This window comes from Pipra filicauda, unplaced genomic scaffold, assembly GCF_003945595.2.
Source record: "Pipra filicauda isolate LSUMZ 115617 unplaced genomic scaffold, ASM394559v2 scaffold128_size5466820_pilon, whole genome shotgun sequence".
NCBI classification, from domain to species: domain Eukaryota; kingdom Metazoa; phylum Chordata; class Aves; order Passeriformes; family Pipridae; genus Pipra; species Pipra filicauda.
This window is the reverse complement of record NW_024103751.1, coordinates 276,678-291,835: the sequence shown is the minus strand read 5'-3', so window position 1 is coordinate 291,835 and position 15,158 is coordinate 276,678. Positions and strand designations below refer to the sequence as shown.

The window sequence follows — 15,158 nt, the reverse complement described above, 5'->3', positions numbered from 1 at the left end:
TGGGAACAGGCAGATGTGGAGGCAGAGACAGGAGAGTGGCCCAATCCATCACCCATGGACCTCTGAGCCCTTTGCACTGCTCCCATGGGCTTCATCCTCAACCCCGTGAGAAGTGATGAGGAGCAAGAGGGACCAACTCCACCCAGAGGTGCAGCAGGATGTGACCCAGCATCAGGAACACAGGCTGAGCCATCCCCACAGAGCACTTCCAAGCTGTATTTCCAAGCAGACACCATGAGGGATAATCTTCTCTCCCCTCCCCCCTCCATATTCCTTTTCCTCCATCCTGAACAAAAGGACGTTCCCTCCCAGACCAGCAGAAGCGATAGCGTGTACCCACAAAGAGATGGGGAAATGTCAAGCTTAAAACATTTATTACTCAGATGATGCATTTTATAGCATACAGTGGGTCTGGATGTTCTATAAACAAAGACTGAATTGCCACAAAGAGTTATTAGCTCCCTTGTTTTAACAGTCTCTGAAATGCTGACAATGATGAGTTTGTGATTTCTCTAGTATGAATATCTAGTCTTTATTCTCCCCAAAACCTTTTTGCTTTTTTTTAATTTTTTTTTTTAAATTTTTTTTTCTTAAAGCGCTTAGTTTAACAAATATGATTAAATTAAAAATGTTGCTTTTTCAAATGCAAATAAATACATTAAAAAAAAAAAATTGCTAGCGTTAACTCTGTGTTCTGCAGGACACCACAGCTCCCCTGGCTATTGACAGTGGACTTTGCAACCCTTAGTATAATTTCTCCTGAAAGAATACTGAAAATATCACTGTGACTGTCTAATAGCTAACGCCAAGAAGAGTAAAATTAGTGTAAAGCCATAAAGTACCCAGCAGGGAAATCAAAAAAAAAAAAAATAAAAAAATCATATTTAAGATTTTGAGTGATTTCCAAGTGAGGGATGTTATAAAAATAAGCATGAAAATAAATCATAAGTTATTCTGACAAGTTTTCTTTCAAAGCCATCAATCATGCTAAGAATAGATACTAATTAATCTCCTTCAAGGGAAGGGGGGAACCAAGTAAATCACTTACTTTTCCTTCCTTTTCCCCCACTTCTGTTTCACCTTCCTGTACATGAGACTTCTCCAAACAAGGGTGTGAAATCCCTCATGGGGAAACCAAGCAAGTCACTTTGTGGGTAGCAAAAACCGTCAGTTTGGGAAAGAATTTCACCAGGAATGAGGTGAATTAGATGCTGGGGAATCTGGCAGGGAGTCAGAAAACCTGCCCAGCATCCGAGGGAAAGGGGCATGGCCACGGTGTGGAGCATCACTCCTCGCAGAGGCTTCAGCCCCTCGCTCTTGCACCAGCCCGAGGTTTGGCCCCACACATATTTGGCCCAAAGAGGTTATTTTCCCCCTTTGCTGATGTAGCCACATGGCGACAACGTAGCAAAACCCCACACAGATGATTTTTAATGAGCAGCAAAGATGGAATCTGGCTAGTCTGGGGAGATGTAGCTGGTGGCTTTGCACCTAAAAATACACATTGGAGAGAATTACGCTCTTTGGCGATCGTTTCTACACAAAGACAAATAAGGGAGAAAAAAAAAGAGAAGAAAACACTCTAGGATCCCCAGGTGCTCACCAGGCATCCCAAAATTTCCCCAGCGTTGCTCCTCATCAAATGTCCTCGTGGTGCCTCTTCTCCCAAAACGGTACCCTGGTGCATGATGCCATGTGCCTGCCGGCTTCCTACAGATGGCCTTCAGAAAGATACTATTGGCAGCATGTAATTTTGGGGAAAAAAAAAACATTTTTGGTCAACACTTTTATTCTCGGATACCAACAGAGTGACTGATGTACCAAAGCAGTTAATGGCTGGACGAACCCATGTTAATAGCAGAGATAAATGGCAAGACACCAAAACCAAACAGACTCCACATAAAAGTTCTTCGTTGGGAAAAATCCCAGTGTTGGAAGGGAAAGCCATGGGCCAAGCCTGGCCAGTGGGGGTTGCAGGATTGCCCTGCAATGGGAAAATTGAATAAACCCTCACAGCAGGCAGGGGTAGGGAAACGCTTTAGCAGAAATACTGCCTTGTGGCTTACACTTTGACTCTGAATGCCTCCTGATGCACTGATGAAAATTCAAGTTTTTAGAAACAAAATCCCCAAGTCTCTGGATTTTTCTTTTTCTTTTTTTTTTTTTTTTTTTTTTTTTTTTCCTTTCACTACATCCCAAGAAAAAATTCTGGGGGATGTGAGAAGATGCAGGGGCCGGAGTGGTGGTCTGGATCGCTGCTGGCAGGATCCCTAGCACCCCGACCCATCAGGCTGCGTCCCTGTTATAGGACTTTTCTGCTCTGTAAAAAATAAAAAAAAAATGAAGACAAAACTGGTTTTCAGGTCTTCTCCCAGAAGACTGATGCTGTGCCTGAGCGCACTGCGATGGGTGTTATATCCCCTTCTACTCCACTCCCTGAGAACTCAGGGAGCAGGAAAAAACAAAGAGCAATGGGCACAACCCTGAGCCTTGTAATACTGATGGGCTTTGCTGCCTTAATGAAGTTCATCTGCTCATTAATACTCTCAAACCCCATTGCTACTAATGAAGCTGACCCAACGCAAGGTGTTGTCACCATGCAAAGTTCCTGGGCTCAAATCCACGAAGTAAAAATTCATTTTTCCAGACACTTCCGGTGCACTCAGAAATCATTTTGCTGCTTTCTGAGCAGACAGGAAAACTGAAGCTCCTGTTTTCACCTTTCTCCTCTTGCTCCATGTGCGGAATAAGCACAGCAGACAATCACATGAGAATCCAAATAATTTTGAACTCCATCATCATGACTCCCACCTCTTGCAATGCATTTTCTGCTGAAAACTTCTGCCCTTTAAATTTTGCAGCAAAAGCTTCCTCCCCATCACGTACAGACCAACACATTCATAAGGCACCCAAGAACATACTGCACATCCAAAGAGGTCGGGTGAAATCTGTCTTCTCTACAAGCCACCAGAAATTCAACATCTTCCTCGGAAAAATGGGTTTGAGCTGCTGTGTTCAGACCCAGCCTGCCTGGTCCGGGGTCCAAGTGCGCCGTCATCGCAGCATGAATTCTCTTATCACAGTAAAGGAAAGTAAATTGAATAATGGGAAAAAACAGGATGGGCTGCCGGCATCGTGCCTTCCTTGGCTCCTCATCTGCTGTACAGATGGGACGGGGCAGCTTGCACCCTCATTAGGCTTCACTAAAATAAGCACCTGGAGGGATTTAGTAAGTCAAAGTGTTGACAGATGAACAAATAAGGAGATGATCAAATCTTCTTCACAGTTTGGGGAGCGATGCAACGGCGTGGTGTTCCTCCGGACCAGCCTCCTCACCCTCTGGGCATTTCCTCACCCAGGTGGCATCTCAACATCGTCCCCTGCAGCCACCCTCTCCCTTGGGATGCTCCAGCACGGAGCAACGAGGGGATCCTGGAGCAACCTGGGGATGCCCAAGAAAAGTCTGCCTCTCTGAAAATCAGTCACCCATCCCTCAATGACATGGTGCCACTTACACCGACCACGGGACACAGCTTCTCCTGCACACTGCACACCTAGAAACACTGGATAGCATATTCAGCTAGTTAGAAGCCAGGCTCAAAACCTCTATTTTTGGCTTTATCTATTTTTCTCGTCTTCTTTTTTCACTCTTTTGTTTTGCCATACATTGTTTGTCTTCTCTTTGACCAGTCTCCAAAGAAGAACATCAAACCTTCATTTCTCCCTCGTCCTGTACATTATTAGGCCCAACTATAACAGGCCTGGATTTAAATGCATAATTACAACCGTGACAGTAATTACAATAAAGCACTCCTTCAATGGAAACAAAAAAAAAGTATTACAAAAAAAAAAAGGGTTATAGTGGCTGAGGAATAACGGCAACTTGAACAGCAAGAGCCGCAGAATCCCCTTTTTTTAGAGCCCCCAGCTCAGAGAACACATTTCTCAATCCACCAAAGAGGTTACTGGCAAGATGACAGTGGCTATGTAACTTCTGCAGTGGCTTTTGGACTCATTTAAAACACTCCTTCTGCTTCAGCATCTTCACATAAACCATCAGCCAGCTTGTGGGAAGGCATTGCTCTACGCGCCTCCGAGCTGCTCGCAATTGTCCGTTCGACGATACAATAGAATAAGAAGAAATTACAAATGCTCGAGAAAAAGAAAAGCCAGTGCAAATAAGAAAGTCGTCCCGCTCTCCGATCTGCTCTCGAAGGGGTGGCGGGTAGGTGGGGGGACACACAGAAAGTCGAAAACAAGAGAAGGAGGGGGGGAACCTAACGCAAGCCCCGCTCGACAAAAGCCATCAATTATGAGCGTCTGGTGTAGTGTGTGTCTGGCTTTGTCCTCCCGAGACATCTGCTGCTTGCTGTCTCCCGCCAGTTGGCCAGGGCAAGGCAGGAGGACGGCGTGAAAACAATGCTAGCCTCCACTTGGATTATATTTTTTTTTTTTTCCTTTTCCAAATTCTGTGTCTTCTTTCGAAAGCCAAACAATAACCCGGCGGGATGCGCTGCTGCTGCTTGAGCAATGAGTTCAGAAAAGAAACCCCTAAAACAAAACCACGGCGGGGAGGAGGGGTGGCACTTGGCGGCGCGGCTGAAAAAGAAACATGCTTCTCCCTCCCCACCCCACGAACATATTCTCGAGCATGCTGGGGTTTGGTCTGCTGGGGGGGTTTAAATCGGAAAAGCTCTTGCCGGATCCCATCGAGGCGCGTGTCTTCTCCTCGTCCCTTCCCACCCCACCTCGCCCTGCCCCTCAAGCTGTCAGTTTTTGGATGGTCTTGTTGTAGTACTGCGTGATAGTGGGTGTCAGGGGGTTCCAGTTGTTGGCGTGCAGCTCGATGACCTCCAGCAGCAGGGACCTCGTCAGCATGGACTCGGAGGGGCACAGCATCTTGTCGCGTGCAATCGCCAACAGCTCCGTCATCATCTCGGGCAGCTGCTCCTCCAGCAGCCGGCCAGTGCTCTGCAGCTGTTGGGAGAAGAAGGGGTCAGTCGTGGATTATTGATCCCTGCGAGTCCCTTCCAACTTGAGACAGCCTGTGATTCTATCCCTCTATCAATATTAAAACACCCCACTGCCTTTTACAGACACCTCCCGTCCCTCCAGCTCTCCCCTGCGTGGTGCAGGCAAGGTTAAAGGCGTCGTGGCTTCTGAAAACCAAAACCACCCAGCAGCAGCAGGCTCCAAGAGCTGAGCACGAAGGGCGAGGTTTTCAAAAGCATCAGCGCCGGGCTGCAGGAGGAGCGTATGGTTCAGCTCCCACTGACTTCAAAGGCGGCAACGCTGGATCTCTTTTGAAAAAAAAAAAAAGAAGAAGAAAAAAAATCCCACCTAAAAATCACGCTATTGTCAAAACAAAGTGCAGGCTGTGATGTGGTATTCCTGCCTTCTACCTGGCCCTTCATTTACTCGCTGATTCACAGCTCCCAGTGACTCCCAGTCATTAGCTGGAATAAGCAGAACACTCCTGTGTGCATAACAAATCCTGCTCCACCAAGATCTGCATTTATACCTGTTGTGCAGCTTTGCTGAGCACAGCCAAGGGCTTTTTCTGAAACAATTACTACTTGAAGAGCCTCCATGGAGCAGCATAAGCCTTAGGTGGTTCCACAGAGAAGGTCCAAGCTTGGGGTGGACAGTGGTGAGTCCCCCAGCATGGAAGGCTCCCCAAAGCAGAGCTCCCCAAGGTCTTCACCTTAAAAAGTCAAACCCTTCTCCTAGGCTGCCTGTTGCTTAGCTGAATTTTAGCCATTCAGGCTGCAATTTCAACTGCTCTCTGCAAGGAAAGCATCTATCCCCATGGGCCAATCACTTCCCAAAAAAGTAACTAATGAAACTCAGCTATATTTGTACCAGCATTTCTCTGAGAAACTGCTGCTGAGCAGCGCAAACCTCTCATATGAGCAACAGGACAGCTTTTGCTCCAATACAGGTGTTTCTGTGCTTAAAAAATTAATGGAGGGTGAGATTTGAAGGAAGGAGGATGATATAGTTTTGTGATGGGACCCCAGCTAACAAACTTCTTGAATCCATTTACATGTACCAGGAGTCCGCTGACAGAGTCTCAAGGGCCACCTCTTATCTCACCACGATGTCTTTTACCTACTCTGTTTTTGTGACACCCCAACTAGAGTCCTGAATCCAGCTCTGGAGTCCTCAGCACAGGAGGGACACGGACCTGCTAGAGCAAGTTGTCCCTGCTCTTTGCAGAGGGGTGTTGGACCAAATGACCTTTAAAGATATCTTCCAACCCAAACCATTCTGTCATTCCATAATTCAAAGAAGCAACACAGCTGTTTGGGTCTGTAAACGTCACACATGCATGGCCAAGGACAGAAGGGGTAAAGCAATGAGGGTTAGGGCAGATGTGCAGGTGCCTCCCTACCTCCATGGAGCAGCAGAGCACAGCATCTTCCTTCACATCCTGAGATTGCAACAACTGCAAAAGAGAGAAGAGAGAAGTAGTGAGAAATCCATGACCTCATCATCCTCTTCCTCTTCTTCCTCCTCCTTCCTTATGACCTTCCTTGCATCTCTCTTCATGCAGCTTGGCTTTTGACAGTTCCAGGAGGAAAGAATAGGAAATCAAAAAGAGGGAAGAAAAGAGATTGTCCACACAAAATTTTCAGGTAAACAGCGGCAAAACACAGGGTAAAATTTAGATTAACAACTTTCATAATAAATTTTGTTCAGGTTACAATGCTTTGTTTTACCCCATGGCAGGCAACGAGAAAGCACACTCATTTCACACACACAGTGACTAAATGCAACCATCAGTCAACAACACTGGAGCAGTACAGACCTGGGAGCAGCACAGACCTGGGAGCAGCTCTTTGGGAGGGAAAGGCTCTGCCCAAGAGGCAGCCACCCACCACCAAACCTCCCCATCCCCATGGGGACACTTTGGAGAGCCTAAAAATTACCTGATGGGAAAGTTTTACATCCAATACACCCTAATTAACATGGCTCCTTCTAGGCTGATTATACAGTGGTGCAGGTGCAAGGGGTGCCAATGAAACTAGGGAGTCTCAGGTGCACCAACTCCAACCCTGCTCTCCATGAACTCTGTGTCATGAGCTCGCAAGCAAGAGCAACTTTCAAGAAAGACCCAAAATGTTGCTGGGCATGGCATGGGATGGTGCAGGAAGATGCTCATCCTACTTGGTTTAGACTCAGGTCATGCAGTGACAGTCAATGTCTCTACCTGACAGCAGCAAAGTGTGGGACCTCAGCATGACTCACCCCACAAACCTTGAAACCCTGAGCAAGGACTCTTGAAATGGGACCAAAAATACACATTTTTCTTTGTTTTCATCTTTATGACAAGTACTGGCAACGCTCAAGGCCATGGCCACTTCCATCTCATCACTTTGGGATGAACAACACCTGATGGCCCAAAGCTAATCCCTGCATGCAGTGGGGAGCTGAGTGCATGCACTAACCACTGAGAAAAAAGGAGAAAAAAATGGGAAAACTGGCTTTATTAGTTTCAGAAATTCATTAGGGCAAGGCAGACTTCAGAAAAGGAGTTGAACTGATTAAAACTGCCCTTATAAAAGTCGCTCGGCATAACTGAACGTGCTCCAAAGTCACATCCTTTAGCTAAAATCACAAATTGTGATTCTCAGCCTTATCATCTCTCCTTCCCACTCTTGTTTTTCCTTGTTTCCTTTCCTTTACAAATAAACGCCTGTTTGTTTACCAGCTCCACAACGGCTGGAAAATAGCTGGGGAAAAAAGAGGTAATGCAAGGAATTATTATTGCTCTCAAGAGTTTTGTCTTCAGCCTCTTCTGTACTCGGCAGACAGCAGTTCACTCACTTTGAAGACGATGTTTACAGCATCTCCATGAGCATGTTGTCCACTGGTTTTATCTCACATTAGCCAAAGGTTCAGCCAGGGTTTTCGAGTCGTGCAACAGTGTTTTCTCCCCTCCTTTCCCCCCGCCCCAGTTTATCTTTCTGCTGAGCTGGTTGGAAACTGTTAGTTAAGCCCAAGCCACATGCTCTGAGATAAGTTCTCAAAAACAGTTCACAGATTCTTCACAAAAAACCACCCATGAGAATATTTTAAACCTAACACTATCAAGGAAAAAAAAAAAGAAAAATAAATTAGGGAAAAATATAAAGAGGAGTAGTCCAGAAATTCCCTCCTGGGGTATTTAGCTCATGAGCGTGGGATGAAGTAGGGCCACAAATAAAATACATATTCACTTTTCTTATTTTTGCTGTTCTTTAGTAAAGAACATAATATGAAAACTCAAGCATGAAAATGGAGTTCGGGTTGATTAAGAAGGTCCAGTTCCAGCCTATCCTCTGTTGCGGTCTCCTCAATGATCCTGCTCTCAGTGGAAAAGCTGCAACTTCACTTGAGTTTTCCTTGCCCCATCTTCCCACCTGCAGGATTGGGACACACTTCTCTACCTCAAAAGGTGTTTGTGAGGATGAATATGTCACTGTCAAGCATTTGGCTAGGGAACAACAGTCTTACCTACGTATGATGAAACAGAATATATCCTACCCCTAGCCCTGGGCAGGCACCCTCTAACTTCATCCTTGCCCTCCTGGACCTCACCTGATGTGACTCGGCTGAACAGGGAAAATGCATGTGCTTCATCTCGTCCATAAGGGTACCACTTACTCTACCTTGTCCATGGAGACACCATGTACACCACCTTGTCCATCCAGGATGTCCTCCATTGCTCAATCACTCCATTCAGGCACTGTGTGCCCCACCTCATTCATCCAAGGCACCATGTACTTCACTGCTCCACCCAGGTACCAAGAGATACCAGTCCCAAGCGCCACAGGTGAGCCTGCCTGGGACATGTAGGCTGGGGAGGCCCACAACCTGCCCACCAAGCCCAGGCACATCCCTGTGCAGCAGAGCAGGGCCCACCACTCAGATCTGGTGGTGCTCTGGGGAACGAGAGTCCAAATCCATGGCCACAGATGGTTGTCAGCCACCTGCATGAGTGCAACGGACCAAAGAGTGGAGGATCAGAAAGGTGTCCCTGTTTCTCTGCATGTTCCTGATCATGTTTCTAGCATGCTGGGGTGCAGGCACTAACTATCTGCTGCTGACTGACCCCTGCATGATGGGGCAGGAGGAAGCCTGGCACAGGCAATGAAGCTTGCTGACTGGAAGGACCATGCTGAATGGGATTGCCACCATCAACCTCTTCACCCATCCATGACGACTTGCATGTATTTCTCAAAGGGTGTTCCATCCCCACCCACGATGCCCCATGTGAGCACCAGGCCACCCCAAAGCACCTGGGAGCTTGCTTCCGTAGGAGCACAGCATTCCCCAAAGCTCTCTGACCCCTGAGTCAGCCCTGATGGGGGCTGCAAGAAAAAAATGGTGCAAATGGTTTGAGAGGTCCAGGGAAATCACAGCCCTGAAGTACCGGCACTTGTGTGACCACCCAGCCAATTGCATCCATCGTTCGCAACCTAATTCATATTTACTTACAATATTTTAAGGTAAACACGCTATACCCATTAAATTAGCACTCCCACACTGGAATTATTATTTATTTAACCATTTATAGCTGCTCCTCCCTGCTGCATGCCACAGCCCAACTCCCACCACGGGCACCATCCCTTCCCTCTCCACCAGGTTCCCACGTGGTTCAAACCGGCCACCAAACGTGGACGAGGGATTTGAAAAAGGAGCATGAGGCAGACAACAGGACAGGTGAGCTGAGACTCACATGCTTCTCGGTTTAACCTGTAATCATCCCCCGGGGGCTGGGGCTGTCTGAGAGAAAAACTTCCCTTTGCTCTCCAGCCGGTTTCCCCCGTACGGGGCGAAGCCGGGCAATGAAAGCAGCAGTTCCTGCTGGAAAGCAGACAAAGAGTCTGCTTGATTTCCTAAGAGAAGAGGCTGCATGCCAGAATCTGCCCGGCCAGTCATATAATACCCAGCCTTGGTTGCGAAAGGCTTCTCACTTTTGTTTCTGGTGCTGGACTGGCTGCTCTGCAGACTGGTGGAAGATATCGGGCGCCTTCCCTTCTGAATTTCTGGGTCATGCTGAGAGATGAACATCGGGCAAGGTCTTCTGCAGGGTCAGTGCAGTGGGCTTAGGGTACTAAATATTTGCATAAGCAACCCATAAATAAATTTTAGGGTCTTCTCCTAGAAGTGCTATGTGTGGTGGGGGAGTTGCAGGGTTGCCTTGCAGGGTGGCTCTTGAGTGCAACTGGTTTCCATGACATGCTACTGGGACCCACCTTCCCTGGCCTCCATGGACTCAAAACCTGCTCTTTACATCTTTGCAGAGGTAAGTATCATAAGCCACATGGGGTGGGCATGCAGTGGTAGTTGAAGGACCAAAGAAACCCCAAAACTGCAGCTGTGCCTCATCACAGACAGAACCAGCTTGGTCCTCCTGAACAGCAATGGATGCATGTGCAAGAGGTGCAGACCACCAGGAGCAAACCAGAGAGCTGAGCTGATGGGACTCACCCCAAATATTTGGGTTTATTATCTGCTTTCTGAGATCACCTGGGCTGCAGAGAAGCTGAAGTGCTTACCTTGTGTTCTCAGGGGTGCCCACACCACAAGGAGGACAGGAGAACCTGCCCCACCACCCCTTATCAGCAAACCACGCAGGTTCAATTGTGTTCTTCAGCAATTCCCCCCCAGGAGATGGAGTGGGAGCAGCCCAACGCATACATTACCCTTTCCAGCTGCAATGATACTTCTCCTGCATGGCACAGCACTAATTACTGCGTATGATATCGCTTGCAAAATGACACATAAGCGACGCCTGCCACTAACTACCCCTCAGAACGCCGTGTTTTCTGATGCTTTGGCGATGACTACAGTGTGAGAGCATGGAAACCTTGGAAATACCCACTGGGAGCCATGGAGAGGCCGGGGAGAGACGCGGGGAACGCTGGACTGACCACAGCCCGTGCGCCGCTCGCCCCGGCTCCCCCGACGGGCATCCCGGGTTCATCCGTCCAGGTGGCAACACGCACGGACACCCAGACAGCCCCGGGCAAGGAGCTCCAGCCTCCCAACCACTCCACGGTCCCTGCCCACAGGAATGCTTTTCATCTGCACCTAGGTCACAAGGAGGTGCCTGCCAGTATTCCCCCTGGGAGCGTGGACCACGGCCACAGGGGAACCAACCAGCGCGCTGCGAACGCATCACTCGGGGGTAGTAACCAGCTCACAGGTGTGAAACGAGGAAACGGGTGAAAACGGAGACACGTTTTGGCTGGGAAGGAAAAAAAAAATCAGCTATTTGTGCCACTTGGAGGTTAGGCAGAGCGGACATACTGCATTGGAAGCGCAGGAGAGACGGTGCTTCCCAGCCCTGCTTTTAAACAGAAGTGCCCTTGGTTAAGGGCAGTGATGGACTTTGTCCTCAACAGGATGGATTTGTTCCAGCTCTGTGGTTGGGATCATCGTGGAGACCCCCTTTTAAGAGGGCTTATAAGAAAGATGGGGAGAGAGCTTTTAGTGCAGCCTATAATGAAAGGACAAGGGGTGATGATTTTAAACCAAAAGAGGGGAGATTTGGACTAGATAGATAGAAGAAATTACAATGAGGGTGAGCCTGGCACAGGCTACCCAAAGAAGCTGTGGCTGCCCCATCCCTGGAAGTGTGTGAGTCCAGGCTGGATGGGGCTTGGAGCAACCTGGTCTAGTAGAAAGTGTCCCTGCCCATTGCAGGGGTTTGGAATGAAATGGGCTTTAAAAGTTCCTTCCAGCCCAAACAGTTCTACGGTTCTATGATTATCCCCTATAACCAGCAGCATGGTTAAGGTGCAGGGTGTGCTGTGCTGCTAACACGGCTCTGCAGGCACTCTTAGTGCTCTAATGGACCACAGCTGGGGAACTCCTGCCCCCAAAACCTCCTGGAATCCCCACAGTCTGCTGGGTGGGTCCTCCTGGGAGCAAAAGCCAGTTCTGCTGTGCTTGACGGGTTCTCTGCAGACAGACATCAATAGCAATTTACTGCTTTTCCAGTGGCCCCTTATCGACCTACTGTCGCAAGCCTTTAAGGAAGATGCCTGAGATAAGATCCACGGGACTAAATGGCTCTGCATGGGGAGAGTCACGCACTTCTCCGAGCTACAGGCAATGCTACAGCTCTGCTTTTCTTACTGTCACAAGGCAGGGGGTGGTGGAAACAGCCAGGATTGAGGAAAACACAGAGTACAAACATGGGTGTGGGGGATGAGCAGCTACAAAACACTCCACCAACAGGCCAGCTTCAGGATTTCTACAATTTGCTCCCATCAGAATATCAGCTCCTTGACCCAAGACATCAGAAGGTCAGCTGAGCTGATCCTGTGCCCATCAAAAAGCTGTGCCAGTGCCACCCTCTTGAAAGGGGCACCGAGTCCCTCTCCAGGAGAAAGAGAAGCCAGATGGAACCTTTTTCTAGAGAAGAAACAAGTGAGCACCTTTAGAAGTCCACAGGCATAAGTCACATCTTCTCTGCTCATCCATTTGATGCTAAGGTTGCCCTAATACAAAGTTTTGGATAAAATCTTTCCATTATGAAGCTGTCTGTGCTGGTCCCTGTATGAGGCACAGGCTCTGCTGTGCTCCAAAACGTGACTTGTTGGGATTTGAAAACACAGCTGAGCTGAGAGAGGCAGTCTGTGTCCAGCTGCTTCCACCAGCAATGGTGTTTCTCTCCATACACCCTTCTGCTCATGCCTCTCTGGGGATCTGGGAAGTCTTCAAGCCTATGGATGATGCACAAGGTGCCACCAGCCCATGCATCTCATGGTGGGATCCTTCTTCCCAATTGCCTGATTGAGGTGTTGTGGTCTCAGCCTGGGTGAGAACACACTGACAGTAACTCTTGCTGCTCCATTAGGAAGAGGTCACTGCTGATCCCCTAAGCAGCTCCCCAAATGAGGTGGCACAGGGGGGAAGGACCTCTGTGCTGGAGCTGCTTGTGCCTGCATGGCTGCCTCAGAGCTGTGTCCATAACAGGTACTTTCCCTACCATACTTTGGACAACTTAAAGCAGTTTTGGTGGCACCAACTCCTTTTACAGTGATGTGCTCCTCTCAGCTGAGGAGGAGACTTCTGTTCTCCTATTACACAACCAGGACTCCCCGGGTGGAGGGTAAGAAGAGATTAGTTTGTTTATCGCACCGAGTAAACCAAAATGTTGGTTATCCTCCTTGTCAGGCTCCTGAGGAACTCAGAGATACTTAACAGCAAATTGAATTAAGGCCAGAGGAACAAAATCCTGTACCCAGTCGTGGGAAACTCCTCCTACTCCTTTCCACTGTAGACAAGGGAAACCATGAAACATGACTCTCTCTCCCCGGATCTGGAACAGCAGAAGGGATTCCAGGGAAGATGGAAACCATTAAGAGGCAATTAGTGGAGACAATGATGAAGAAAATCTGGTCACTCATCAACCCAGACACTGCAATCCAACAGTAGCCTGGTGGTTACACATCCCCTGGCTGGAGGTGGACCTCCAGGACCCGAAGGTGAGTGAGGCAGACGAGCAGAGCCACCCAGTCTGGGTGCACGGGGAGTTCGAGCCACCCAGACGACCGGCTTCATCCTGCCCGGCCGAAGACATAATAACCCTGGGAGAGGAGGATGTGATCTCATCCCAAGGGTCCCGGGGAAACACAAAACATGGAAAGAAACAGTGGCGAGACCATCGTGCTTGATTGCAGCGGGCTCCACCCTGGCTGGCCGGAGGCTCTCCGCTTTCCTGGCTCTGCAGAGGGAGAGAGCGCATGGCGGCAGACGCAAATAGTTGTGTTTACATCCCATTGAAAGGGTTTTTGGGAACTAACAATGCCTGGTACGGAGGGTGAGGGAGAAAAACAAAGCCACGCGAGGAGGAGGGACCATCCTGTGAGATGGTATCTAGCTTCGTTTCTTTATCTGCCCAAATTGCTTCCGCTGCCTTCTCCGTGGGTCCCAGAGAGAAAAGGGTGGCATTTCCCCTCCCCTATTTGAAATACGCCACCACGGTTTTAATGCTGGGACTAGAGAAGTCCTGTGGCTTTCCGAGAATATGTTCCTGCACATAAAATACTCAACAGGGTAGCTGGGCTCGAAGGCCTTGGGCAGCCCTCCTTGGTTTGGCCTTCCCTCATCTGCTCCCAAACAACACCCGATCTCCTTAACCCTGCCCTTTGACCAAAATGACCAGGGTTAAAGGAAATTTGGTGCTTCCCCAAATCAGCTGCATTCACAGGAGCATTTTTGCCAGCACAGCTATGGGGGTCTACGGTTGTGGGAGCTTTTAGCATGGTTATTTACTTATGTACTTATGGCAAGGCAGGTGTGGAGGTACAGGGACATCCAGCCCAGCCTGGAGCATGGCTCTACAGACAGTCACCCATCTCTGCTCTTTGCAGACCCCTGCTTCTGCACTCTACCTCCTGTCATGGCTGTGAAGGTCCACATCAACCCACAGATTAGCATGCTACACTTGCTCCAAATCCCAGACTTTTCTCCAAGCTCTTCCACATCTTCAACCCTCATCTTCTGGATTCCCAAGATATTTCCCCACTTGTTGCTCTCCTCTGCTCTCCTCTCCTCTTCCTTCATGTGTTCCTGACCCCTAGTCTCCTTTTTTTCCTGCCCCTCTCTGAAATCCCTTCCCTCTCATGCCCACAGCCCTCACCCTCTTCCATTCTTTCCCCATACAAACCACTTCCCAGTTTGTCCCAGTCCCACTGGACTGGAGACTGAACAGTTGATTTTGGCAGAATCAGACTGGGGGGGGGGGTACCAGAAGGGCACTTCTATGAGAAAATAAGTCCCCTTCTCCATAAATGACTTATTTTCTCTTCAGATCTGGCCTCGTGGAGCTACCTGGGTGGATAGCGGTCTGGGGTCAAGATCCAGCCCCCTTGGTGTCTTTGCTCACTTGATAAAGCAAAAATTCTGCTTCATTCTCTGACTAGGAAATCAATGTTAAAAATCCTAGCATCTCATTATAGTATCAAAGACCCTTTTTTCGACTCAAAGGGCTGATGCTTTTTAAAAAGTGAGAGTGATTAAAAAAATCCAACACAACCCACGTTAAAAGATACAATTTTCTTTTCCAAACAGCACCACCCTCCTCGCTCATGACTGCAGCCAGGAAGGTTTTCCTTTCTCTTCCTCTGAAGGAGACAGTGAAAAGGCAGTGCCCT

At 48.5% G+C, this 15,158-nt stretch overlaps 1 protein-coding gene across 4 annotated transcripts in view; it reads right to left on the bottom strand.

Annotated features, from left to right (window-relative positions):
- Positions 1 to 357: 357 nt before the first annotated feature.
- Positions 358 to 15,158, bottom strand: part of CTIF (cap binding complex dependent translation initiation factor) — a 150,506-nt gene continuing 135,705 nt past the window's right edge. For all 4 annotated transcript variants that reach the window (XM_027724323.2, XM_027724322.2, XM_027724324.2 and 1 more), the window contains 2 exons: positions 6,395 to 6,448; positions 358 to 4,977 (listed from right to left, as the gene is read on the bottom strand). In XM_027724323.2, coding sequence (XP_027580124.1) covers positions 4,762 to 4,977; positions 6,395 to 6,448 — 270 coding nt within the window. In that variant the 3' untranslated portion in view covers positions 358 to 4,761. The remainder of the gene's footprint in view (positions 4,978 to 6,394; positions 6,449 to 15,158) is intronic.